The following is a 27,282-nucleotide window of genomic DNA, read 5'->3' on the forward strand; positions in this document are numbered from 1 at the left end:
ATATACGTGGCAAACCGCAGTTTTATGTTTTGCTGTGACCTGTTTTTGTTTTGAATGTTTTATTAGACATTAATTCCATGACTGCCGTTTGTTATTTTGAATAGCGAGGGAAAGAAAATGTAATAAATAAACTTTTATCTTTCATTTGACTTGATTGTTTTGTTATTATTATATCGCATATACTATGCATAGTCCAAAACATTACAGTGCAAAATAAACACCGAAATGAGATGGATTGATGACTGGATTTTTTCCAGTTTGTCTGGTAAACTTTATTATTCCTGGACGCAAATCTCTCAGCAGAAACTCTGTAATGTAGATCCAGTGTTTTCCATTCCAAACACAAGGATTAGGCAAAATCAAGATCATTTGCCTTGACAATTTATGCTCTTACACCAACAGCAAAATACCTTCTTGTATTATTCAAGGAGCAGAGAAACTGAGCACATTTTTAATCAGTGTTGGAAATGTTGTGCCCTTTTACTGAACATTTTACTGACATTCAATGTGATACACTGACAATGACTAATTTGCAATACACAAAAATATATACTGATTTACTGAAAGTTTTCTGGCATCTAACTGCTTTCAGATTTTTTGCAATTTTGATAAAATCAGATCAGAAAATAGTTAAAACTGTCACAATTTTGCAATATTTAATTCCTTTGAAAGAAAAATATGATGCAAAACTTACACCCACAGAGTTCTACAGTGTTTACCACTGGCCCTATTTACTGTATATGAAATGCTAATTAATTAAGTATAGCTCTAAAGCTGGGCTTAAAATTGAGGGGGGTGACACAGGTAGGTGTGATCTATATCTTCACTTCATCTGGAGGTTGCTCCCCATTCAGAACTGCCAGGGCATTGGCCACCATTCTCTCCACCATGATCCGAGAGGTGTCCACAGTGTGTGTACCCATGTGTGGTAGGACAATGACGTTCGGAAATGACAATAAAGGGTGATCTCTGTAACAATGAACAATATAACCAATACAGACAATTAGATTTGTACATTTTATTCACTTATTATGTCTTATCTCTGATATGAAGTAGCCAATTAAGGAAAATGGACTGTACTTTGGAAGAGGCTCGGGGTATGTGACATCCAGAGCTGCAGCTTTTATGACTTTCCTTTGGAGAGCATCAACCAAAGCATCTTGGTCAACAACCAAACCTTAAAAAAAAAAAAAAAAAAAAAAAACTCAAAGGTATTTATCTTGCATGTCATATACAATGTATTTTTTTTTTTTTTTTGCATGTTAACTTTGGTTTTTTTTATCTTTGACACTGTATATATTGCTGTACTTTCAAACATTAACAGGCTTATGAATTGTCTCTTTTTGAACATCACATGAAAAAGCCTACATATATAAGGTATTAACCAATATTTATCACAATAATTGCCATTCAGGGTGTATTCCTGCACCCAGTATTTCCATGATAGTCTCAGGATCCTCCCTGACCCTGACGAGGATAAATTGCTTGGTGGGTGAATGAATGCATCAATTAATAAATTAATCAATAAATGAAAGAGAATTGTCTAGTTTTCTTTTTTTCCAAGTTTCTGGTATTATCATGATATTGGACTAAACAATTACTATATTACTAAAAATGATTCCTCAATAATCTTGGTCATAATGACCTGTATCAAGTATGTTTTTCATTTTCTTATAGAACTGTTGACCAAAGAACAGATTTATAGGATCCTCAATGAAATTCAGCAATGTCAACAGTTTTAGTGTGCCCATGTTAAGAATGTATGTTTAACAGTGATGTATGTGATTCTTGGCACATACCTTACATAAATAATTACATTTTATTACATAATAAGCAGGAAAAAAAACAGCCTACAGCTTTCTGCACAAAAATTCCTTTAAATATGCATTCAACACAGCATTCAGGAAAAGTAACCTGGAATGGCAAACTACAAAATAAATGTCTGCGCTTCAAGCAGACAGAGTTTTTTCTACTAGGCCCCTTTTTCAATGAAACTGCAAGTCAGTCAATCCACAGTACACAGACTTTCACAAGAACTCAACACCAGTATGCCTCAGTACCAGTGTCCTACAAACGTTCAACCACTTGTTCTTGACATATCGCACTAACCAGAAATGTGCAGATGGCTGCATGGGCAGATAGACAACCCAAAAATATAATGCCTCCACCATCATAATAAAAAGAGAAGAGGAAGTTTCAATTCTTTGGCAGTCTGCCAGGGGATAGAGCGTCATATCAAAAACACCCTGCACACTAACTAGAATGTGTAAAAGTATCTAAGTATCTTGTTTACGTTACCACATCCATGTCATGCCGCAATTATGGTCAGGAATACAGGAATGCCTGTAGTCCTGAAAAAGAACATACATGCATATCTGAAGTTTGCTAGAGACCTTCTTAAAAAGGACACATTTGATGTAATGTATGCTGGACACCACTATGAACATGAAATGGGAAGTAGATTAGAACAATATCACATTTATACACTACATTTGAAAATTTGGACACTCATACAAAGGTTTTCTTTATTCTTACTATTTCTCACATTTTAGAATAATACTGAAGACCAAAGACCAAATTAGAGTATTTGTTTTAACCAGCATCAAAAGCTTTTTTTTAATGTATACAGTCAGGTCCATAAGTATTTAGACAGTGACACAAGTTTCATAATTTTGCCTCTCTATGCCACCGCAATGGATTTGAAATGAAGCATTCAAGACATGATTGAAGTGTAGACTTTCAGCTTTAATTCAAGGGGTTAAACAAATATACTGCATTAATCATTTAGGAATTACAGCCATATTTTTATAGTACCTCCATTTTCACACACTTAAAAGTAACTGGACAACTGCCTGATAAGCAGTTTCATCCTTATTTCATGTCAAATTAATGGTAATAAAAGGTCTGGAGTTGATTCCAAGTGTTGAATTTGCATTTAGTAGCTGTTCATGGGAACTCTCACTATGCGGTCCTCTAGTGTGGAGAAGGAGAGGAAGGGCTCATGATCTAAAGCATACCACATCATCTGTCAAACATGTGGAGGCAGTTTATGGCATGGGCATTTATGGCTGCCAATGGAACTGGGTCACTGGTGTTTATTGATGATGTGACTGCTTATAGCAGGAATTCTGAAGTGTACAGAGCTATACTTTCTGCTCAGATTCAGTCAAACGCTGCAAAACTGATAGGACAGCGCTTCACAGTACAGATGGATAATGACTGAAAACATACAGCGAAAGCAACCCAAGGGCTTGGAAATGGAGTGTTCTTAAATGGCCGAGTCAGTCACCTGACCTCAGCCCAAGCTGAGCATGCTTTTCCCTTAGTGAACACAAAACTGAAGGCAGAAAGACCCACAAACATGCAGCAACTGAAGGCGGATGCAGTAAAGGCCTGGCAAAACATCTCAAGGGAGGAAACTCAGCATTTGGTAATGTCCATGGGTTCCAGATTACAGGCAGTCATTGACTGCACAGGATTTGCATCCAAGTATTAAAAATAATCCTAATATTTATGATTATTTTAGTTTGTCCAATTACTTTTGAGCTTGTGAAAATTGAGGGACTATGTAAAAAATGGTTTTTGTTAAACCCCTTGAACTAAAGCTGAAAGTCTACACTTCAATCACATCTTGATTGGTTCATTTCAAATCCACTGTGGTGGTGTACAGAGGCAAAATTATGGAAATTGTGTCACTGTCCAAATACCTGACTATATATTTTTTGTTGCAATTACTATACAATTTATCAAATCTTTAATAAAGAAAAAGTGACATTTGTTCATTTCAAGGGGAAAAAATGCATAATTGATTTGCATCCAAGTGAATATGTGCATATTTTTGAATATTTGGGCCAATTTTAGCAGAAACAACTGCAACCAAAAGCTGCTGATAATTGGATATCGCTCTTTCACATTGGTGTAGAGGAATTCTGGCCCACTCTTCTTTGCAGAATTGCTTTAATTCAGCCACACTGGGGGGCTTTTGAGCATTCACTGCCCATTTAAGGTCCAGTTTCGCATCTCAATGGGGGTCAAGTCAGGACTTTGCCTAAGCCACTCCAAAACCTTAATTTTTTTTTCTTTTTAGCTATTCAGAAATGGACTTCTCTTCTTCTTTGGTTCATCGTCTTGCTGCATAACCCAACTGCACTTGAGCTTCAGATAACAGACTGATGACCGGACATTCTCCTTCAGGATTTTCCAGCAGAGAGCAGAATTCACTAAGAACTCACTAAGGTCAATTTAAAAAACTGTGAACTCTATCAAAGTAGCAGTGGAATCACAGTCAGAAATTCTTCATTATAGAAACTACATTTCCCACCCATAGCGATGTGCTTACAAAGATGGAGTAAAAGCTAATGAAGCTACAGCAAGAAAATGTTACCCTGGCCTCAAAGTTACAAAACTGTGTAATTTATCCACAGCTTGACCTGTTTAAGTCTGTTTCAGCCACCCCTTCTAAAATGGCTAATGTGCTCAAAATATTTGAGTGAAAGTGGTTGTGTTGACATGAGGAGGTTCTTTAATCCGAGTGCTAAAGCCTATTCTTATTTTTCTTAGTTGCATCAGGCTTTCTCAAGAATCGATTAATTCAGAGCTGGTCACCTCCTTGCCAATCACCTTAGACAACAAGCAACATCATGGCTGATTCCACAAATTCTTAATCAATTAGGCCATCTTACAACCTGTTCTTCAGTAATAAACAATACATTTATAGCTTAGTGTTCTAAACTTTATAAATCTCAACCTCCAAATGACAGAAATGGACAGATTTTTAAAGGATACAGAAATTCCTAAAATCAATAAAGAAACCTGCAAAAATCTTGAATTGCCTTTATCACTTGAAGAAATTGTGGGAAGTATTAATTCAATGACAATTCAATATATACTCACCTGTCACTTTAAAAGGAACCCCTCTAAATCTGCTCATTTATGCAGTTATCCAATCATTCAATGATATGGCATTGAATGCATAAAATCAAGTAGATACAGGTCAAGAACTTCAGTTAATTTTCATATCAATCATGAGAATGGGTGAAACAATGTGAGCTCTGTGACTTTAACTGTGCCACAGTTGTTGGTGCCAGATGGGCTAGCTTGAGTATTTCAGAAACTGCTGATCTCCTGGGAATTTCACAGACAACAGTCTCTAGAATTTACACATAATGGTGCAAAAAAAACCCCAAAAATATCCTGTGAGCAGACTGTTACTGTACAGTAGGTATGCTGAAACAATACAAACTTTTACTCCAGTCATTTTTGCACTGCAGATACCAGTTTTACATTTAAACCCAGTGAATCCTTCACATATAAAGTGGTGCTAGAAAAGGAAAGTTTGCTGTGATGAGGAGGAGGGATGTAAAGATGCACGCCTGGCACCGAGTTGTCTCATCAGTGTCTCATCACGCCTGAGGGGGAGAGAGAGACGCACGCCTGTTCTTTTCAGGCGGACAGCAGCGACTCCTCCCCTTCTCAAACAGACAGCAGCTGCTCCTCCCCTTTTCATGTGGTCGGCAGCGACTCCTCCGTCCTCTGGCAGCTGCTCCTCCATCCTCTGGCAGCTGCTCCAGCACCACACTTCCTCGGCCTCGCGATCCTCCCACAGCAGTGAGGGCTCTCTGACAGTGCGTCCCTCCTCCCTCCTGGGTTTCAGCACCAATGTAACAAAATTCACGGATAGGCAAGGAGGAGGCGGGAACCGACTGAACTCCAACGTAAAGTTTTAATAATAATCAGAATTCAAACATAACAGAATCCACAAACATAGCACAAACATAAAATGTGTGTGTCTCTCTCTCCTCCTCAGGCATCTCCAGCTGCTCCTTTATCACTCTCTCCCACTGATTAGACAACTCAGTGCCAGGCATGTGTCCTCCAGCCTGGCCCCTCCCTCCTCCTTGTCACATTTGCCAACATAACTTTCCATCATAACAACATAACATAACATTTGCCAACATAACATCATAACATTTGAAAACAAGCCAGGTTATCAGGGCAAAGATGGAGCCAAGCAGGTTCTGTAATTTTAACATTATATAAAATATAGAAACAAGCATTGTACGGTTACAATTTTATTAGCGTACACGCATGTTTACACTTCTCTCTTTCTATTTTAGCTGTCACTGATTAAATAACAAACATGATCAAATGTGTTAGATAAACATGATAGATGTTTTGCTGTCTTAATGCCGGATCTTTGATAGTGACAGATTTTGTTACTTAAATTTACTTAAATACTTGATTTTTGCTATTTTCTTCCAAGCTCAATTTTTCTTTGTAATGTCTATATACATGTCTACTGATATGTTATATATGACAGGATAAAATAAAAACAGTTTTACATTTTATTCCTTTTTTCAGACTCGAGCAGTACTCAGAAACTAAAGTGAGCGGGGGAATGAGAAAATGTTGTACCGTGCAGGCTATATGGTTGGTCTGAGTAATCATTCAAGCCATTGCTTTGGATTTGTCACTTGACATAATTTGCTGATTTGCAAATTGGGAAAATCTCAACTAGCATTTCGGTTATCACATTGTAGCTGAAATCGCAGCTTTGTGTCATTCACGTACATAGAAAATGAACGGTCGTCTGCCGTTTGCTAGTGTGAATGCACCTTTAACTGGGGAGGCATGGGAAGCCAAGTGCCATTGTGGGAAAATGTGCAAGAATGCAAAGGGGCTACACCAGGCAAGGTCCAAGTGTGCTGCGGCCACACTGTGATGCACCACAGTACTGGAAATCTCTCTGCAGCTACTTCTTCTCCAAAAACCCACCCCAATTTACTAGGGAACAAATCCTTTGGCACAAAATGAACACCACAGAATGGGTCAAGATTTCACAAGGATCTGTATGCAATTCTTGAGGCAACATTAGCAAGAACAGCAGAAATAAAAGTGGATACTCTTATCAACCATCACCTACAACTTTTTAAGAGAACCCTTTGGGGTGGAGACAAAAAGGTAAAATAAAGTCAGTCAGGAAGAGCAAACAAACAGAAGAGAAAAGGAAATCCAATGGTTGAGTAAGGAAATCAAGATCCTGAACAGGTGGTTATCAAAAAAACTGCTGAAGCTGAGGAGAAAGAAGGCACCGGGGAGTGAGGAGAGCAGAGGGGATGAGGAAAAGAAGCAAAAAGTGGTGACAGGGCTCTGTCTGGGAAGTTAATGAGGAGTAGGCGGAGGAGTTCATAAAGGAGACCTTCAGCAGCTTGTCTAGGAGTATCGCCTTAGATCCAACAACAGACCGCAATACCAAGAAGCCAACCTTGAAGAAGATCTAAGAAGTGGTAAATCACTTAAGATCAGCCTCTTGCTCAAGCCCCAGTGGTACATCCTACAAAGTACACAAAAAGTGCCCCAAAGTACTACAGTTTGGGATCATCTCCCTCCTAAGTATGACAGGGAGGATACTTTCCTCATTTCTGGCCAAAAGAATGACACAGTACATGACTAAAAATGGATATATAGACACCTCAATCCTAAAGTGCAGAATCCCAGGCTTCCTTAACGAAAGTTAAGGAAAAGAAGGGTGACCTTACAGTTGTCTGGCTAGACCTAGCCAACGCCTATTGTTCCATCCCTCATGATCTGATCCAAGTAGCAATGAACCACTACCACAACCTAGACCACATCAGAAAGATGATTACCAGTTATTTCAAAGACATTAGGATATTATGTTGTCACTGTAAACAACCAACTTCACCATTAAATGGCACTACATTGAAAAAGGTACTGTAACTGGATGTACAATTTCCCCCATACTGTTCCTAGTGGGAATGAACCTGATTATTACAGCAGCTGGAAAACAAACCAGAGGACCAAGAACTTCCCTAGTAGTCCAACAGCCAACAATCAGGGGGTGCGGAAAATGGTGCTTGTTGATGGTGAGGAAAATCAACAAGCACCTTCACAGGGGGCTGGGAATCCCTCCGAGCTTCACCATCAATAAGATCTGGCCAGCTACTGCTCCCCCTGTCCTCTCTGGTGGAGCAGTTCAAAGTAGAAAAGTGCAGGCTGACCATTATAGAAACTACACCAGAGAAGGTCATGTCAGGGAGGCCAGCATAACAACAAAGTCTGGGCTGAAGTGGGCAGCCAACACCATGATACAGAAGACAAAGTGTTCCCTCAATTTGAGAGACATAATTGGACACCCTTGCACTGGAAGACAAGGACTCAGAACGTCACACTTACAGAAGTGGGCAAAAGCCAATCCAAGGAAATGAAGAACCATGGTCCAGACAGAAGTGAGGAACTTTGAAGAGAAAGAAAGTAGAGCCAGAGGTGTTGAGCTGGATCCTTAAGGACAAGGTGGGAGCTCCCTAAAAGAAACATCCCATGGACTGATCTGTGGAAGCTGGAGTCATTCTGCATCTCTTTCATGCTGAGAGTGGTCTATAATACCCTTCCAAACCCAGTAAACCTGCACAGGAGGTAATACTGTGCAAGCTGTGTGATAGGAGAGGAACCATGGCACACATCCTATCATGTTGTAAGACAGCACTGATACAAAGAAGGTACAGATGGTGTCATGACAAAATGCTCTCAATGCTCACAGACATCCTTGTGCAAGATAAGCAGAAGAAACATCAAGACAAAGCATTTCACACACCATCACCTTCTTTAAGGAGGGAGTGAGGCCATCAGCACAAAGTGCAGCCAGGCCAAGCCTACTGAAGTCAGACAATGAATGGAGGATGAGAGTCAACCTGAGAAGGAAGCTCCAGTTCCCAGAAGTTGTACTGGTCACTACCCTCAGGCCACATGTGGTCAATGGAAAGGAAGAAAATCATCAGAGTGGAGTTGTCTGTACTATGGGTGGAGGGCTGTGAAGAAGCAATGGCATGGAAAAATCAGCAAGTACCAACACCTTGTCAATGACACCAAGGACAAAGGCTGGCGGACCTGGCTGTTTCCAGTGGAAATGGGCTGTCTGGGATTCCGTGCACAATCAGTATGGAACTGCTGACTAGAATGGGATTAAGAGGCTGTGACCAAAAAACAGCAGCCCAGAGGCTGGAAGAAGCTGCAGAAAGAGCTTCTTTTGGCTCTGGCACAGAAGGAAAGACATGAGCTGAAAGCCAAGAGGAGAGGTGCAGTGATTTGGCCACTAATGCTGACCCACAGTCTGTAGAATGTTATGGTTCAGGGTCGAAACATTGAGGAAAGTTGGGCACCACCTGATGACATCTCCTCCTGGACAAGACTACATCCTAGTGATGTATTGAAAAAAGACCAATATAAGAACTAAACAAAGGAAAGGAATAAAATTTTAAAATGAAAGTCTGGCTATCCATTTATGTTTAAATGCATGACAGATATTTATTTTGAGAGAACTACACTATGCCTTTACCTCTGCTGATGTTAATGAGGGTACTGCTGGGCTTCATCATGGCGAGTTCTTTAGCGCCAATCAGCTTGTGTGTCTGAGGAGACAGACTGACCACAATCATTACAAAGTCAGACTTCTGCAGCAGTTCTTCCATTTTCTCACAATACACAGCACCCACAGCCCTCTCATCTTCCTCAATCCTGTAATTACCAAGAAATCAGATTTAAAAAATAAAACTAATCCAGTATAGAAACAATGCTTGGTTTTACTGAAATAGTGCACAATGCATATTGTTTCCTCAGACAGAAAGTGCATTATTCATATTATTTTAAAACCTCTTATAGAAAAATATCATGTAACAAACTTGAAAACAGATGTGACTTTAATGTGTATTTCAATGTTAAACATACATTAAAATGTATTTTAATGTCTCTCATGTAAGGTTATTATCATTTTTTATAATTTATATGTTCTGCTACACATTCTAACCCAAACATAATGCCTACAGATGGCAAGAGCGTGGTTTAATTCCATCTTGAATTAAGAAAGACAATTATTATTGCTATAAAGATAAATCCAGAGATGTCTGATTCAATAGTTTGAACTGCAGTCTAGTACAACATATGGGAGTCCTTACCTTCTATTCCTATTGTGATAGAGGATTCGCATGTCAAAACTTTGAGCCCTTCTGGCAACCTTAAATCCGATTCTCCCCATACCAATGATACCCAAGGTGGCACTACTGACATCAGTGCCCAAAGACGACTCTGGCATGTATTCTGATTCATGGTATTTCGAAAAGTTATGTCCTGCATGATAAATAAAACAGCAATTCGTAAGAGGAGGTATTCATATAATAAGTGTACAAAGCTGAAAATATGAATGATCCTCACCTTCAAGAACTCTCCTTGCTGATGCCAACATCAATGCCATCCCAATGTCCGCTGTGGCATTGTCAACTATGTAGGGAGTGTTGCACACCTTCACTCCAAAACTCTTCATGAGCGGTATGTCTAGGTGGTCCACTCCTACACCACCATTCACAACAACCTGAAGTTTGGGTAATGCTTGTAAAAGTTCCTTATTGACCTTTAAGTTTAAACCCCAAACAAAGATGGCCCGGATCTTTCCTGCAAAATGTTCCTTTCTTTCAACAAACTCCTCATAACTGATTATTGTGAAATGCTTCTCAATGCAGGGTTTAAAACAACTGTAGATACCCTTTGGTCCGAGCATAGTGGTCAATATGCAGGGTTTCTCCATAATCTGTGCAGATGGAGGCCAAATACTGTAACAGACAGTAATTCATGGATTTACTTCCTTTGTTAAGAAATAAGGAATGAAGTATGCAGCACAGTACAAGACAAAGGCGAAGTTTTGTGAATGTAACTAATTAAAAAATGCTGGCTAGTGGTCAGATAGACATTTAATACATTCATTCATTTTCCATAACCACTTTATCCTAGTCAGGGTCGTGGTGGATCAGGAGCCTGTCCTGGAAACAATGGGTGTGAATAATTCAATTCAATTTCAATTCAATTTTATTTGTATAGCGCTTTTAACAATGGACATTGTCACAAAGCAGCTTTACAGAAATAAATGGATTCACAAAAATATATTGTAAATATTTGAATTTATCACTGTGAATTTATCCCTAACGAGCAAGCCAGTGGCGACGGTGGCAAGGAAAAACTCCCCGAGATGATATGAGGAAGAAACTTTGAGAGGAACCAGGCTCAAAAGGGAACCCATCCTCATCTGGGTGCAACGGATAGTGCGATTATAAATAAATCCCTTCTATTATTGTGTACTATATGGACAAATAGTGCGATTGTGCAACCAATAAATTCATCACAGTTTTTGCAAGAAGTCCAGCTGGTTAAAATCTATCCACTGTCCACTGATGGAGTCCTGAGTACGAAGCTGCTCGTGGCAACTGCAGCCCCAAAGCCACTACAGCAATCGCAGTCCCAAGCCATTACAGTATAGCTTCCCATATGTGATCCCCATGCTATCTCCACAGCCCCCAGGTGGCGCCATCCCCAGCAATCCAAACAGTTCTTCAGGCAATCCATATGGGGCCACCCCCCAGCAGCAGCGAGTGATCTCAACCGATGAGAACTCCAACCAGAAGTAGGGCATCAGGATGTGTCAGGCAGCGAGGAGGAGCAGAAGGGGTCAGGATCATTGGCATCACTGGCATCTCAGAAGTAGCATGTGTAGCTCGACAGAGAGTGAGGGAGAGAGAGAGATGGAGAGAAAGGAAGAGATTGTTAGGTGAGCTTTTGTCCTCTAATGGTTAAGCATGATGTACTTTGCATGCAGAGTGCAAGCAGGGACTCCGGCAAGACTAGCTATGACAGCATAACTAAAAGGGAGAGCCAGAAGCTAACACAGACATGAGGGCACCCTGGGACATAAGGCAGCCAGCCACTCCACCGTCGACAAACCTGACTGAACGTGTGAGAGTGGGGGGGGCGACACCATCCAAACATCCCAGTTCACCACAACACTCTATGCCTGTGAAACCCTCCAGACCTGCCCCTGTACCCAAGAAAACTATTCACAAAAGGCTTGACTAAACAAATGTGTTTTCAGCCTAGACTTAAACACTGAGACTGTGTCTGAGCCCCGAACACTAATTGGAAGGCTGTTCCATAACTGTGGGGCTTTGTAAGAGAAAGCTCTACCCCCAGCTGTAGCCCGCATTATTCGAGGTACCAACAAATAGCCTGCACCTTTTGATCGGAGTAGGCATGGCGGATCATAAAAGACCAAAAGTTCGCTCTGGTACTGTGGCGCGAGACCATTTAGTGCTTTATAGGTCAATAGTAGTATTTTATAATCAATACGAAATTTGATTGGGAGCCAATGCAGTGTGAATAAGATAGGGGTGATGTGGTCATATCTTCTGGTTCTAGTAAGGACTCTCGCTGCTGCATTCTGGACTAACTGGAGCTTGTTTATGCATCTACTGGACCATCCAGACAGTAAGGCATTACAATAATCCAACCTAGAGGTAACAAAAGCATGAACTAATTTTTCTGCATCGTGTAGTGACAATATATTTCTTATTTTAGCAATATTTCTGAGATGAAAGAAGGCTGTCCTAGTGATATTATCTACATGAGCTTCAAAAGAAAGACTAGAGTCGATAATCACACCAAGGTCTTTTACTGCTGCACATGATGAAACAGAAAGGTCATCCAGAGTTATCCAGAGGTCATCCAGAGTACTTCTAGCTGCATGTGGTTCTAGTACAAGTACTTCTGTCTTGTCAGAATTAAGTAAGAGAAAGTTAATAAGCATCCAGTTTCTAATGTCTTTTACACATTCCTCAACTTTATTAAGCTGGTGTCTGTCGTCTGGCTTTGCCGAAACATACACCTGTGTGTCATCAGCGTAACAGTGGAAGCTAATACCATGCTTACGGATAATTTTACCCAGAGGTAGCATATATAGAGAAAAGAGCAGTGGGTCTAAAACAGAGCCTTGCGGGACACCAAACGTTACCTTAGTATGAGAAGAGAAGTCACCATTTACGTTTACAAACTGATAACGATCAGTCAAATAAGACGTGAGCCAGGAAAGGGCTGTTCCCTTAATGCCTACTACATTTTCTAGTCTATCGAGGAGAATAGCATGATCAATGGTATCAAAAGCTGCACTAAGGTCAAGCAGCACAATTAAGGAGACACAACCCTGATCAGAGGCCAGTAGTAAGTCATTTACAACTTTTACCAGTGCTGTCTCTGTGCTATGATGAGGCCTAAATCCTGACTGATATATTTCATGAATGTTATTCCTATGTAAGTATGAGCATAGCTGCTGTGCTACAACCTTTTCTAGGACCTTGGAAGTAAAGGGGAGGTTTGATATTGGTCTATAGTTAGACAGCTGACAGGGGTCAAGGTCAGGTTTTTTTAATCAGGCGATTGATAACTGCTAATTTAAGAGATTTAGGTACATAGCCAATGCTAAGGGAAGAACTGATTACCTTTAAAAGAGGTCTGATTGTTTCAGGAATTATCTGTTTGAGGAAACAAGTAGGTAAAGGATCTAGCATACAGGTTAATGATTTTGATGATGAAATTAGTGAAATTAGTTCAGTCTCTTCAAGGGGAGTAAAGCGTTGTAGTTGTTTATCTAATATTATCATATTATCCTCTACAGGGTTAGTTATAGAACTGTCTGGTTTTAAATTAATAGTCTGAATTTCTAGCCTGATATTTTCAATCTTACCATTGAAAAAAATTCATGAAGTCATCGCTACTATATAATGATTGTGTGCGTGTTTCTATTGTGGTCTTATTCCTAGTTAATTTTGCTACAGTATTAAATAAGAATCTAGGATTATTTCTGTTATCTTCAATTAGGGTGGAGAGATACATTGATCTAGCAGCACTAAGAGCTTTCTTATAGCTCAAAAGGCTCTCCTTCCATACTATTTGAAATGCTACCAAGTTAGTTTGACGCCATTTACGTTCTAGTTTTCGAGTGGTCTGTTCGTGTGTGATCGCTATACCAGGGTGCTAGCTTTTTCTCCCTAATTATTTTTCTTTTAAGTGGAGCTACCTTATCTAGCGAGTTGCAGAACGTTGATTCAAAGCTTGATTCAATTGCCTGGTCAAGTTCTTTGGGATCAGACGGTGATCCAATCATGGTTGATAAATCTGGGAGATTACTGATAAAACTCTGTGCAGTTGTTGACGTGAACGTACGTTTGACATGGTGACGTGGCAAGGTGCATATACTATAATTAATACACATTTTAAATGAGATGAGGTAATGATCTGAAATAGCTTCAGACTGTGGACATGAGACTATATTTTCTATATTTAATCCGAATGTTAGTATTAAATCAAGAGTGTGACCACCACTATGGGTGGGTCCTATTACATTCTGATTAACCCCTACAGAATCTAGAATGGACACAACTGCTGTTCTCAGAGGGTCATCTGGATTATCAAAATGAATATTAAAGTCTCCAACAATTAATGCCTTGTCTAAAGAAACAACCAGGTTAGAGATGAAATCCGCAAATTCACATAGGAATTCCGAATATGGCCGTGGGGGTCTGTAAATAATAATTACAGGAATCACCTGGGTAGACCTATTTTTAGTGGCTACGTATGTTATGTTAGAATAAGGAACTTCAAATGCGTTGAATTTATGACTAGGTTTTTGTGTGACGTCTAGATTATCATTATGAATGACTGCGACGCCTCCTCCTCTGCCAGTTAGACGGGGCTGATGTATGTAACTGTACCTGGGACGGCTAGCTTCATTTAATGCTACAAACTCGTTTGGTTTAATCCACGTTTCTGTTAAACACAGTGCATCAAACTCCTGATCAGTAATGGTTTCATTAACAATAAGCGCTTTAGACGTAAGAGATCTAATATTCAACAGTCCTAGCTTCTGATCAGCGGTGCTGGCTATGCATTCGGTTTGGTTTAATTTTATGTTAATTAAGTTACTAAAACAAACTGAGTATGCCTATAATTTTGTTTAGCTCGGGGAACAGACACAGTCTCAATACGGTGGAACCTAAGTGATGACTCAGTGCAGCTAGCAGATGGTCGGTTTAGCCTGCTTGTCTGCTCCCTTGCCTCGGCCCTGGATTGTCACCGAACTAGGCCTGTTCTGAGACTATGTGCTATGCTGCAAGAAATGAGAGCAGCACCTTCCCAAGTGGGATGGATACCATCCCGCCCTAACAGGCCAGCCTTGCCCTCAAAGTTAGTCCAATTATCTATAAAGCCTACATTGTTTGTTTTCGGAGCACCACCTGGACATCCAGCAGTTCAGCGACCATAACCTGCTGTAAGCTACATCGCCACACCGCATTGGGATGGGGCCAGAGCATACTACAGCATCGGACATCGCCTTCGCTAATTTACACACCTCTACCAAGTTACTCTTAGTAACCTCAGACTGACGAAGGCGTATATATCATTAGCTCCTACATGAATAACTATCTTTGAGAAACTGTGCTTGCCCAAGACCCTAAGATTACCTGTTATGTCCGGCGCCCTGGCTCCCGGTATACACCTAACAAAAGCTGCTGGTAGCCCTAAAGGCCTAGCTAATTTCACGTGCCACAAGATAGAGTCACCTATAACCAGAGCTCTTTCAGGTTTCTCAGTGGGTGCTTCACTGAGGAGAGCAAACCTGTTGGACATGTGAAGCGGAGAGGAGTGGTGCTCCTGTGGGTGAGCCTTAGCGTTAGCTTTGCGATTATGCCACCGAGTCGTCACCCATTCGCCCCGCTGCGAGGGCTCTAATGCCAGAGTTGGGGGATTACTAACTCCGCCTAAGGCATCCAGACGATAGCGCAATATTATTGATTTAAAAAAAGAAAGAAACAGTATAGTTAAGGCGCCGATGCAGGCAAGAAACTCCCGGCAAAACAATTCGAAAACAGGAAGTGACGCAGTCTGAATACTCCTTAGATGGGATGCAGACAGCAACTTGAGCTCAAGATCAAACCGGGAACCCTTGAGCTTTGAGGTTTTTTTTCCCCCCCATTCTTTTTTTTCCTGTATACTGAAGACATTTGAGATCAAAAGATGAATATGAGATGGTGATTTTTTGGTAGAATTTCAGCTTTCATTTCCTGATATTTACATCTAGATGTGATAAATACCTTAGAACATGGCACCTCAAGTGATCAAAAAATAGTGGAACATGTGACTGACCAGTGTTTTTTGCTGTCCAGGTGTGCCTGGTAAGATTGATTGTTTACTAGCTCTGAATGTCTACTCTTGGTTTGAGACCTGGGTTTCACCTGTGTAGACTGCATTTGTTTGTTGTTAAAAAGGACAAACCAACATGAACAGAGAGCTGTCTTTGGAAAAAAGCAAGCCACTCTGAAAAGAGGGAAAATCAATCAGAGCCATTGCACAAGCATTGGGCATAGCCAATACAACAATTTGGAATGTCCTGAAAAAGACACAAACCACTGGTGTACTAATAACCGGACATCAAACAGGTTGGCCAAGGAAGACAACAGCAGTTGACAAACAGAGCTGTGAAGCAAAACCCAAAAACCGCTGTGGCAGCCCCTAACAGGAGCAGCTGAAAGAGGAACAACCACAAGATGCAAACCTCTCATCAGCAGTCAGAATCAGAGGGCCAGATTGGAATTCGCAAGGTAATACAGAGATGAGTCACAAAAGTTCTGGAACAGAGTTTTAAAGACTCTTGAGACCAAGACTGACCTTTGCCAAAGTGATGGAGAAAGAAAGGATCTGCTCATGATCCAAAACATACAAGCTCATTGGTCAAGCACGGTGGAGGTTATGTCATGGCTTGGGCTTACTTCTGGAACAGGCTCACTAATCTTTATTGAAGATATAACTCATGATGGTAGCAGCAGAAAGAAATTCAGAAGTCTACAGAATCGTCATGTCTGCCAATTTACAGAGAAAAGTATCCAGTCTAATTGTAAGGAACTTCATGCAGCAAGACAATGACCCAAAACACGCTGCCAACACAACAAAGGACTTTATCAGGGCAAAAAGTGGAAGGTTTTAAACTGGCCAAGTCAATCACCAGACCTTAACCCAGTTGAGCATGCACTTCACCTCCTGAAAAGGAGACTGAAAGGAGAAACCCCAAAAACAAACAAAACAAGCTGCGGTACAAGCCTGGAAAAGTATCACAAAAGAAGATTGCAACAGTTTGGTGATGACAGTGGGTCACCAGTGTTATGCAATTATTGCAAGCAAGGGACATGCAATCAAATAGTAAGTGTTATATAATTTTGCTCACCTAAAAATTGGGTGGTCTGCCACCCACGGTGCCATGATCTAAGTTGTTTAACACATCTAGGTGCAAATAGCAGGAACTGAAAGCTGAAACTCTCTCTGACTCTCACTGTAGGCGGTCGCATTTTTTCCTCTCTCTGCTGTGTCTGTGTGCCTCTCCCGTCTCGTCTCTATTTTTCCTTCTGCTGGTGAAGCTTCTCGAATCCTAAATTATGGAATTGATAAGCTGGTCCCTCAACGCAATTGATACAATCCTTTCACGAAGGAATGCTGGTTTGGGAGAGCCGACATGTCCGGACGGGACTTTTGCTGCTGGATACACGATGGACTCTTGGAACAAGTGGAACATCGTCTGTCTGGCATCTCTGTGCCTAGAAGACGTCAAAGATGTCTACATATTTGGATTTTTGATAGCAGGTGTCCTGATGATTGGCCTGGGGATGTTCCTGATCTATCGACAAATTGGAAAGCAGGCAGCCAATAAAGAATCCCCCAAGCTGTCAGCTGTCATCACACACCATTGTGGAGCCGTTGCTGACCAGGTGAGGGCATTACATCAGAAGGTGACACAGATTGAGGAACTGTACCATCTACAATCCGTGGACATCCCCCGACGCTTGGATACCATCACGAATATGTTTTCGGAACTGTGTAAATCCAACGCGACCCAGTCCGCAATCATGGTCACGCGCCAGGAGGAGATGACTAGGGGTCTCACGGCCCTGCAAGGGGACATAAAGTTGGGGGCCATGCAGAACCAGGTGCCCGACTAAATTGTACGATCTCCTGAGTTCTTAGATTTGCTTGATTATATTTGTCCATTTTCCTCCCCGGCTAATTTTTCGTTCTCCCAGAGGACCTTCATTGCAGAATATGCTTTGTTTTGACTCTGATCTGCACCGGACACTCCAAAGACACACAGCTGTGATAACAACAGCTCCCCAAAGCACACCATATCAAATTCAGCTAGTACACACTGTTTTTGTAAATACTCTGCCCTAGTCAAGGACTGCCTCAGTGTCACATTTTCCTCTTTTTTTCTAATCTCTTGCCCCCCCCCCACCCTCCCGTACTGTAACCAACAAAAAAGACCCCTCACGTAACTGCTCCATTGTATGATGTCGTATGTGTTTGTGACTTTGTTTATTGCTTTGACTGTTCTGTTAATGTTCTTCTATCACGGATGAGAGAGGACGTTAGCGCCTCGCATGGCTGCTTTAAGGACCTCTTCTCTCCTTATAGGGGGAAGATGTGACCCGTCATTCCATTCATCTCGTTGTAGTAATACAATGACAATAAATGCTATCTATCTATCTAAATTCTGATCTATCATCTTATATTCATCTTTTGATCTCAAGAAGATCTAAGAAAAACTGTAAAATGTTTACCCACTTTATGAACAGTAATGTTAAACTGATAAGCTCGGTCACCCTTAAAATGTTCCACTGTCATTGTGACTGCTGTAATGAGCTGTGTCTCAAATTTAAAACTTTGACCTTAAATTCAAAGTTATTTACTAATCCAGAAAATCCAGAAGTCTGTGAGAGGTTTTCAAAATTGAAAAAAATAACTGTAATAGGAAATCCAGTTAGTGTTAGTGCTCAATAAGTCTAGAATAGTGCATAAGTATACAATTTGAGACACAACACTGTTTAGAAGAAGCAGATGGACAGGGAAGTTTGTCCATTTTTATTGCTGAACTATACTAGTGCAGCATGTCAGTACGCTGAAAAGACTAAAATAACATTTACCCTATGGCTTGTGTGAATCCGGCTCCCTTTAAAAATATTAGCACACAAAATCCTTATTTGATATTTCTACTATTAATTTGTAAAATAATTTAATAAAACATAGACAATTGTGAGTTTCTCTCAGAATCTCATTTATAAATCCAGTAACCCCATGTTAAGGAACCCGTGGCTTATATAGCTCAGTAGCCTGGGCATGACACTGCTTTCTGTGGATGACCTGGGGCAAGTCAAAAGATTTAAAAAGATGAACTTCACTCACGATGAAGTAGAGACACAGTTGCATGAAATAACAGTTGCAGTAAAACAAAAATGGTTTGACAGTTTTACGAGTAGGTTGTCTAAAAAAAATAAATGCAATTTTATAGATTTCATGGCTACATACATTTAGAAAATGTATAAGAAATCCAGCATGCCCCCAATGCATTATGGGGAATAGCTGTTAATTTTTCAATTCAATTCAACTTTATTTGTATAGCACTTTTAACAATGGACACTGTCACAAAGCAGCTTTACAGAAATAAATACATTCAGGATATAAACTTTAAATGCATGATTTTATCCCTCATGAGCAATCCAGGGGTGAAAAAGGAATAAAAATTGAGAGGAACCAAACTCAAAAGGGAACTCATCTTCTTCTGAGTAACAATGGATAGTGCAATTATAAATAAATCCCTTCTATAACTGTGTACTACATGGACAAATAGTGCAATTGTGTAACCAGGAAATTCACTACAGTTTTCACATGAAGTCTATTTTGTTGACCTTATCCACTGTTCACTGATGGAGCCTTGAGTGCAAAACTGTTTGTGGCAATTGCAGTCCTAAAACTATCATAGCAATTATAGTCCTAAGCCATCATAGCATAAATGTTGACCTGAATGGTCCAAAGATGGTCCAAAGCCATCTTCACAGTTTAAGTAGTACCATCACCAGTAATCTCAATGATCTTCAGGCTGTTCATGTGGGGTCATCCTCAGCAGCAGCGAGTGATTTCCAATTGATGAGAACTCCAACCAGAAGTAGGGCATCAGGATGGAGCAGGCAGGTCCACAGAGCAGAAGGGGTCAGGATCACTGGTATCTCAGGAGCAGCATGTGTAGCTCAACAGAGAGAGAGAGAGAGAGAGAGAGAGAGAGAGAGAGAAAGAGAGCGAGAGAGAGAGAGAGGAACATCTCAGTTCACCACAACACTCTGTTCCTGGGAAACCTCCAGATCTGCTCCTTTACCTAAGAAAAAAAACTATTCACAAAAGGCTTGTCTAAACAAATATGTTTTCAGCCTAGACTTAAACACTGAGACTGTGTCTGAGCCCCAAACACTAATTGGAAGGCTGTTCCATAACTGTGGGGCTTTGTAAGAGAAAGTTCTACCCCCTGCTGTTGCCTTCACTATTCGAGGAACCAACAAATAGCCTGCACCTTTTGATTAAAGTAGGCATAGCAGATCATAAAAGATCAAAAGTTCACTCAAGTATTGTACTGTGGCACGAGACCATTCAGTGCTTTATAGGTCAGTAGTAGTATTTTATAATCAATACAAAATTTGATTGGGAGCCAATGCAGTGTGGATAAGATAGGGGTGATGTGGTCATATCTTCTGGTTCTAGTAAGGACTCTCGCTGATGCATTCTGGACTAACTGGAGCTTGTTTATGCACCTACTGGAACATCCAGGCAGTAAGGCATTACAATAATCCAAGCTTGCGGTAACGAAGCATATGCTAATTTTTCTGCATTGTGTAGTGACATTACATTTCTTATCTTAGCAATATGTCTGAGATGAAAGAAGGCTGTCCTAGTGATATTATCTACATGAGCTTCAAATGAAACACTGGAGTCAATAATCACACAAAGGTCTTTTACTGCTGCACATGATGAAACAGAAGGGCCATCCAGAGTTACTATGTAATCAGAAAGCTTACTTCTAGCCACATGTGGTCCTATTACAAGTACTTCTGTCTTGAAAGAATTAAGAAAAAGAAAGTTAATAAGCATCCAGTGTTATTGTTCACTCAGGTTTGTCAACAGTGGAGTGGCTGGCTGCCTTATGTCCCAGGGTGCCCTCATATCTGTGTTAGCTTCTGGCTCTCCCTTTTAGTTATGCTGTCATAGCTAGTTTTGCCAGAGTCCCTGCTTGCACTCTGCACACAAAGTACATTGTCCTTAACCATTAGAGGACAAAAGCTTACCTAACAATCTTTCCCTCTCTCTCTACCTTTGTACTCAGGACTTCATCAGTAAACAGTGGATAGATTTTAACCAACCAGACTTCTTGCGAAAACTGATGAATTTACTGGTTGCACATTTGCACTATTTGTCCATATAGTACACAATAATAGAAGGGATTTATTTATAATTGCACTATCCGTTAGCACCCAGATGAGGATGAGTTCCCTTTTGAGTCTGGTTCCTCTCAAGGTTTCTTCCTCATATTGTCTCAGGGAGTTTTTCCTTGCCACCATCACCTCTGGATTGCTCATTAGGGATAAAGTCACATATTTACAATATGTTTTTTTTTAATCCATTTATTTCTGTAAAGCTGCTTTGTGACAATGTCCATTGTTAAAAGCGCTATACAAATGAAAGTGAATTGAATTTTTGTCCTTTACACATTCCTCAACTTTATTAAGGTGGTGTCTGTCATCTGGCTTTGCTGAAATATACAATTGTGTGTCATCAGCATAACAGTGGACGCTAATACCATGTTTATGAATAATTTTGCCCACAGGAGCAGTGGGCCTAAAACAGAACCTTGCAGAACACCGAACTTTACCTCAGTATGTGTAGAGAATTCACCATTTATATCTACAAACAGATAACAATCAGTCAATAAGACCTGAGCCAGGAGAGGGCCGTTCCGTTAATGCCAACATTTCATAGTCTTTCAAGGAGAATAGTATGATCAGTGGTATCAAAAGCTGCACTAAGGTCAAGCAACATAAGCAAGGAGTCACAACCCTGTGCAGAGGCCAGTGGTAGATCATTTACCACTTTAACTAGCGCCGTCTCTGTGCTATGAATGAAGTCATTGCTGCTATATAATGATTGTGTGCATGTTTCTGTTGTGGTCTTACTCCTAGTTAATTTTGCTACAGTATTAAATAAGAATCTAGGATTATTTTTGTTATCTTCAATTAGGGTGGAGAGATACATTGATCTAGCATCACTAAGAGCTTTTCTGTAGCTCAGAAGGCTCTCCTTCCATGCTCTTTGAACAATAACAGCAGGAGACCACATCAGATTCCACTCCTGTGAGCCAATAACAGGAATCTGAGGCTAAAATGGGCACAGGCTCACTGAAACTGAAGAAGTTTGAGGAAGTTGAAGATTGGAAAAGACCAGGCAATGTTCACATCCCTCATTCCCCAACCGTTTGCAAGCTTAGAATCTGACCAATCAGATTATCGTTTAGATTTGCAGAACATAACACATGCAAGACTTTGCAAAGTTCACTGAGATAATGAAAGTCTGTCTTTAGAAGATGGGTGCTAGCTTTTTCTCTCTAATTTTTATTTATTTATTTATTTATTGTTTTATTTTTAAGTGGAGCTACCTTGTAGCAGAATGTAGCATGTAGCAGAATATTGACTCTAAGCATTCAGTTGCCTGGTCAAGTTCTTTGGGATCAGACGGTGATCCAATAATAGTTTGTACCTCTGGGAGATTATTGATAAAACTCTGCAGTAGCTGACATGAATGTACGTTTGACACTACAGCACGGCAATGTGCATATATTACGATTAAAACACATTTTCTCACAGATAATGGTCTATGAGAGCTTCAGACTGAGAAAGTGTGACTATATTTTCTATATTTAATCCAAATTTTAGTATTAGATCAATTAGACCAGAGTGTGACCACCATTATGAGTGGGTCCTACTACATTCTGATTGACCCCTACTGAATCTAGAATGGACACAACCGCTGTTCTTAGAGGGTCTTCTGGGTTATCAAAATGAATATTAATGTCTCCAACAATTAATGCTTTGTAAAGAAACAACCAGGTTAGAGATGAAATCCACAAATTCACAAAGTAGTTCAGAATATGGCCCTGGGGGCCTGTAAATAATAATTAGCGGAATAGACTGGGTAGACTTATTTTTTGTGGCTACATTTGTTAGGTTAGTATAAACAACTTCAAACGCATTGAATTTAGGTTTTTGTGTGACGCCTAGATTATTCATTATACACAAGGGTGACACCTCCTCCTCTGCCAGTTAAATGGGGCTGATGTATATAACTGTATCCGGGAGGACTAGCTTCATTTAATGCTACATATTTATTTAGTTTAATCTATGTTTGTTAAACACAGTACATCAAACTCCTGATCAGTAATAGTTTCATTAACAATAAGCGCTTTAGACGTAAGAGATCTAATATTTAACAGTCTTAGCTTCAGATCAAAGGTGCTGGCCGTGCATTCAGTATGATTTTATTTTATGTTAATTAAGTTACTAAAACAAACTTTTGAGTATTTCTACATTTCTGTTTAGCTCGACACAGTCTCAATACTCTGGAACTTAAATGACGACTCAGTGTAGCTAGCAGATGGTCGGTTTAGCCTGCTTTTCTGCTCCCTGGCCTTGGCTCTGGATTGTCACAGATTAACTAGGCCTGTTCTGAGACTATGTGCTATGCTGCAAGAAATGAGAACAGCACCTTCCCGAGTGGGATGGACACTGGTCTGCACTAACAGGCAGAACTACTCCAATTATCTATAAAGCAGACATTTTTTTTCGGTGGTGCTCCGAAAACAAACAACCCTATCTAAAACCTGTGCTTGCCTAAGACCCTAAGATTTCCTGCTATGTCTGGTGCCCTGGCTCCCGGTATACACCTAACTAAAAGCTGCTGGTGCCCCTAAAAACCTTGCTAATTTCACGTGCCTTAAGATAGAGTCTCCTATAACCAGTGCTCTTTCAGGTTTCTCAGCGAGTGCTTCACTGAGGACAGCAAACCTTTTGGCCATTTGAAGTGGAGAGGAGTGCTCCTGTGGGCGAGCCTTAGCATTAGCTTAAGAGAACCAACTAACATACACTTAGCACAAATAAAGCTACTACTAACCATATTGAGTGTTTAACATACCTTAGTCGAAAATTAGTTAAGATTATGTTAAACAGATCCAGAATGGCCTCAGCTCACTGTTTTTGAAAAAAAAAAAAAGAAAAAGCGTTCTGTGAAAAAATGAAAATATGGCAGAAGGGAAAGTGAAAAAACAGAAAAACAATAGGCCAAAAATATTGATAAAGAAAGAAACATTATAGTTTAAACACCACACATGCACACTAGTTTTTTGTTTATGCTTTATGACTCGTACTCGAACTCGTACACCATATGTATATTAAGAGCATCAATTACAGCAACATATTTTTAAAAAATCTACATAAAAAGTTTGTTTATGGAAATTAGGTAGCTTGATTGGTAGTTTTGAGCCGTTGTAATTACATAATAAAAAGACTGGTGACCATCCCCTCTGAATACAAAATTGGAAATAATATTCCATATTAAGTAGGGCTAGATGAAATGTATTTTCCAAGGAAGGAAAACAGAGGTTTAGACCACCACACTCAATACTATCCATAATAACACACTTTTTAACATTGTGACTTTTTTGTTATGATAAAAGTTAGTATAGAATTTGTACTTTAACTGTGGCACTCGTAACATTTGACCTTTTTTCGCATACACAGTGGATTGAATCGAGCCATAAACCATTAACAGATCGAGCAGCATCATTAATAACCACAAGCCAACTGTTAAATTAGCTTTCTGAACAACAGTAAAATTAGCTAGCTAGAACTAATTAATTGGATTCACTACATTCACCATTAGGAGACTCTTACATGGCCATAGCCTTCAGGCTGTTGCACAAGCAAAAACCCCTACTCCAAGATTGCCGACTGAAGTTTGCAGGTAATCAACAGCCTTTTGGAGGTGTGTTCTCTGATGAAACAAAAATTAACTGTTTGTCGATAATGATCAATGCTATGTATGGAGGAAAACGGATGAGGCTTGTAATCAGAAGAACACCATCTCTACTGTGAAGAATGAGGGTGGCTGCATCATGTTATCAAGTCAAGTGGGATTTTATTGTAATTCATCTATATAGCTTGTATACATTGGAATGAACTGTCATTTATCCAGAACTATGGTACAACACATAACAGTATGCAATACTACATAAAGTGCAAATACACAACACTTTCAAGTGTGAGACAAATGCAGGACAAAAATGTACAATATACACAGAACAACAAATACACTGTGCAATAAATACACAGAACATGGGCTGTAACTATAAACTATTGAGCAATGTAGCAGCAATAAGTACAGCAGAAGCAAAAAGAGTTCCATAAATATAAAGTGTCTGATGCAGCTTTGTAAAGTGCAGGTGTGCATTGTTTGAATCATACTGGGCTATGTGCTTGACTAGCCAAGGTGTGTGTTGGGAAGCAGCAGGATATTGAGTTATCTGACTGTCTCAGGGAAGAAACTGTTGCAGAGTCTGCTGGTGGTGACACACATGCTCCTGTACCTTCTGCCAGGTGGCAGGAGGATGAAGAGACCATGGGATGAGTGAGAAGGATCATCTGCAATGCTGGTGGCTTTGTGGATGCAGCGGTTGTTATAAGTTACATCAGCTGTTCTCACAATCCACTGTAGGGTCTTGAGATCGGAGACTGCAGTTCCCGTGGCACACAGTGAGACAACTGATCAGGACGCTCTCCATCATCCCTCTGTAGAATGTGGTGAGGTTGGTTCTTTTCAGCCTCCACAGGGAAGTGGAGTCCTGAGCCTTTGTGCCTGTTGAGAGTCCAGGAGAGGTCCTCCATCCTGTGCACACCAAGAAACTTGGAGCTTTTTACTCTCTCCACAGTTGTTCCGGTGATGTGCAGTGGTGAGTAGTCTACTTGGGTCCTCTTGAAGTCGACAATCGTCACTTTAGTCTTACCAACATTAAGAGATAGATTATGGGGAGTTTTGCTAGAAAAGGGTCTGGTGCACTTCAGAAAATATATGATCCTAATTGTATCTCCAAAACTGTATCAAAATGGCTTAAAGTATTGGGCTGGCCATCACAAAGCCCTGACATGAATCTCATTTTTAAAAAAAAAAAAAATATTGTGGACTAAACTGAAAAAGCAAGTCTGAGCAAGTAGGTCCACAAACCTGACTGAGTTACCAGTTCTGTCAGGAGGAATGGGCAAAAATTCCAGCAAAGTATTGTGAGATGCTTGTGGAAAGCTACCCCTAGTGTCTCCAGCTCAGGCAATTAAAATGCAATGGCACCAAATACTAACAAAGTGCATGTAAAATTTTGAATAGTAAATAAAAGCAAAAAAAATAAGTCTGTCTCTTAGTTATTATTATTGATTAATGACCTCTTATAAAAATAAAGCAGATACCCTAATTGACTTAAAAGAAATGCATGGTAAAATGTAATGTGTGGAGTTGAGAAAAGTTTAGTTTGAATGTCTTTAGCCTAGGTGTATATAAACTTTTACCTCAACTGCATGTAATGTATTGAAACAGGGAAATCATCAAACTGTGCTAGACTTTGATACTACAGGACCACAGCTCTCATTGCCTAAACACTACACTGAGTTAATATCATTGTGCATGATTATTCTGAAAGACAGGACCTGATCCTCACTAACTATAACTGACAATTAATCTTTGTAAATAAATCTCGATTAATTGTTGACACTTGGAAAGATACAACTAATATTGACTTTTATATGCTGTATCTAGTATCTGTATCTTGTATCTAGTACATGTAGCGTATTGAATACAATGCCATGCCTGAGTAATGGAGTGTTGTTTCGGATTTGGTGTAACAGAGGATATGGTGCAATCGTTGACTCGTGTTTCACTTCACATCAACACAATGGTGGGTAAAAACGATAAAGTTAGTTTTATATTGGACATTCGCTACACATTCGAGATTCTCTCTTCTATTTCTCAAGAAATAAACGCACAAAAATGAATTTCTTACTTTGGAGTCGACAGAGATCCAAGTACAATGATACTCCTCGCCTCGTTCCCGTGAGAGCTCGATGAGGCCAACGCTTCCGTAACGCCGGTCTCTGGCGCTTTATATAGATGGAACGAGTAAGGGACCGTCTAAAAAGTGCATGACATGGGCATCTATGTAAAATTCCTCCAAGATTATAATGCTGCGTACTACTACAGGTTGGAACTTGTAATTCCCAATCTCGAAACCAGGAAAAGGCAAAGAAAACGCCCCCTCAGCTTGAAATTACTACTCAGTTTGGGGTAGTCTTCTCAACTAGAGTTCCTTTCCAGTTTACTAAGTGAAGGCAAATCAACAGAGCTGTGCACAGCATCAGAAGTAAACAAAGTAGCACGTCTTGCCTTTAAATGAGTTATACTGTCAATACAAGCATTTTCTTTAGATCATTGTAGGAG

The 27,282-nt window shown here is 40.1% G+C and overlaps 1 protein-coding gene across 1 annotated transcript; it reads right to left on the reverse strand.

Moving 5' to 3' along the window:
- Nucleotides 1-235: 235 nt before the first annotated feature.
- Nucleotides 236-26,974, reverse strand: zgc:136493 (uncharacterized protein LOC692276 homolog). The gene is made up of 6 exons (XM_026913407.3): nucleotides 26,849-26,974; nucleotides 10,225-10,619; nucleotides 9,969-10,140; nucleotides 9,353-9,531; nucleotides 1,081-1,177; nucleotides 236-969 (listed from the first exon to the last, which is right to left on the reverse strand). Exons 2-6 carry the CDS (start codon nucleotides 10,592-10,594, stop codon nucleotides 816-818), a joined length of 972 nt encoding a protein of 323 aa, XP_026769208.2. The 5' UTR covers nucleotides 10,595-10,619; nucleotides 26,849-26,974; the 3' UTR covers nucleotides 236-815.
- Nucleotides 26,975-27,282: the final 308 nt, after the last annotated feature.

This window comes from Pangasianodon hypophthalmus, chromosome 1 (assembly GCF_027358585.1).
Source record: "Pangasianodon hypophthalmus isolate fPanHyp1 chromosome 1, fPanHyp1.pri, whole genome shotgun sequence".
Classification (NCBI taxonomy): Eukaryota; Metazoa; Chordata; class Actinopteri; order Siluriformes; family Pangasiidae; genus Pangasianodon; species Pangasianodon hypophthalmus.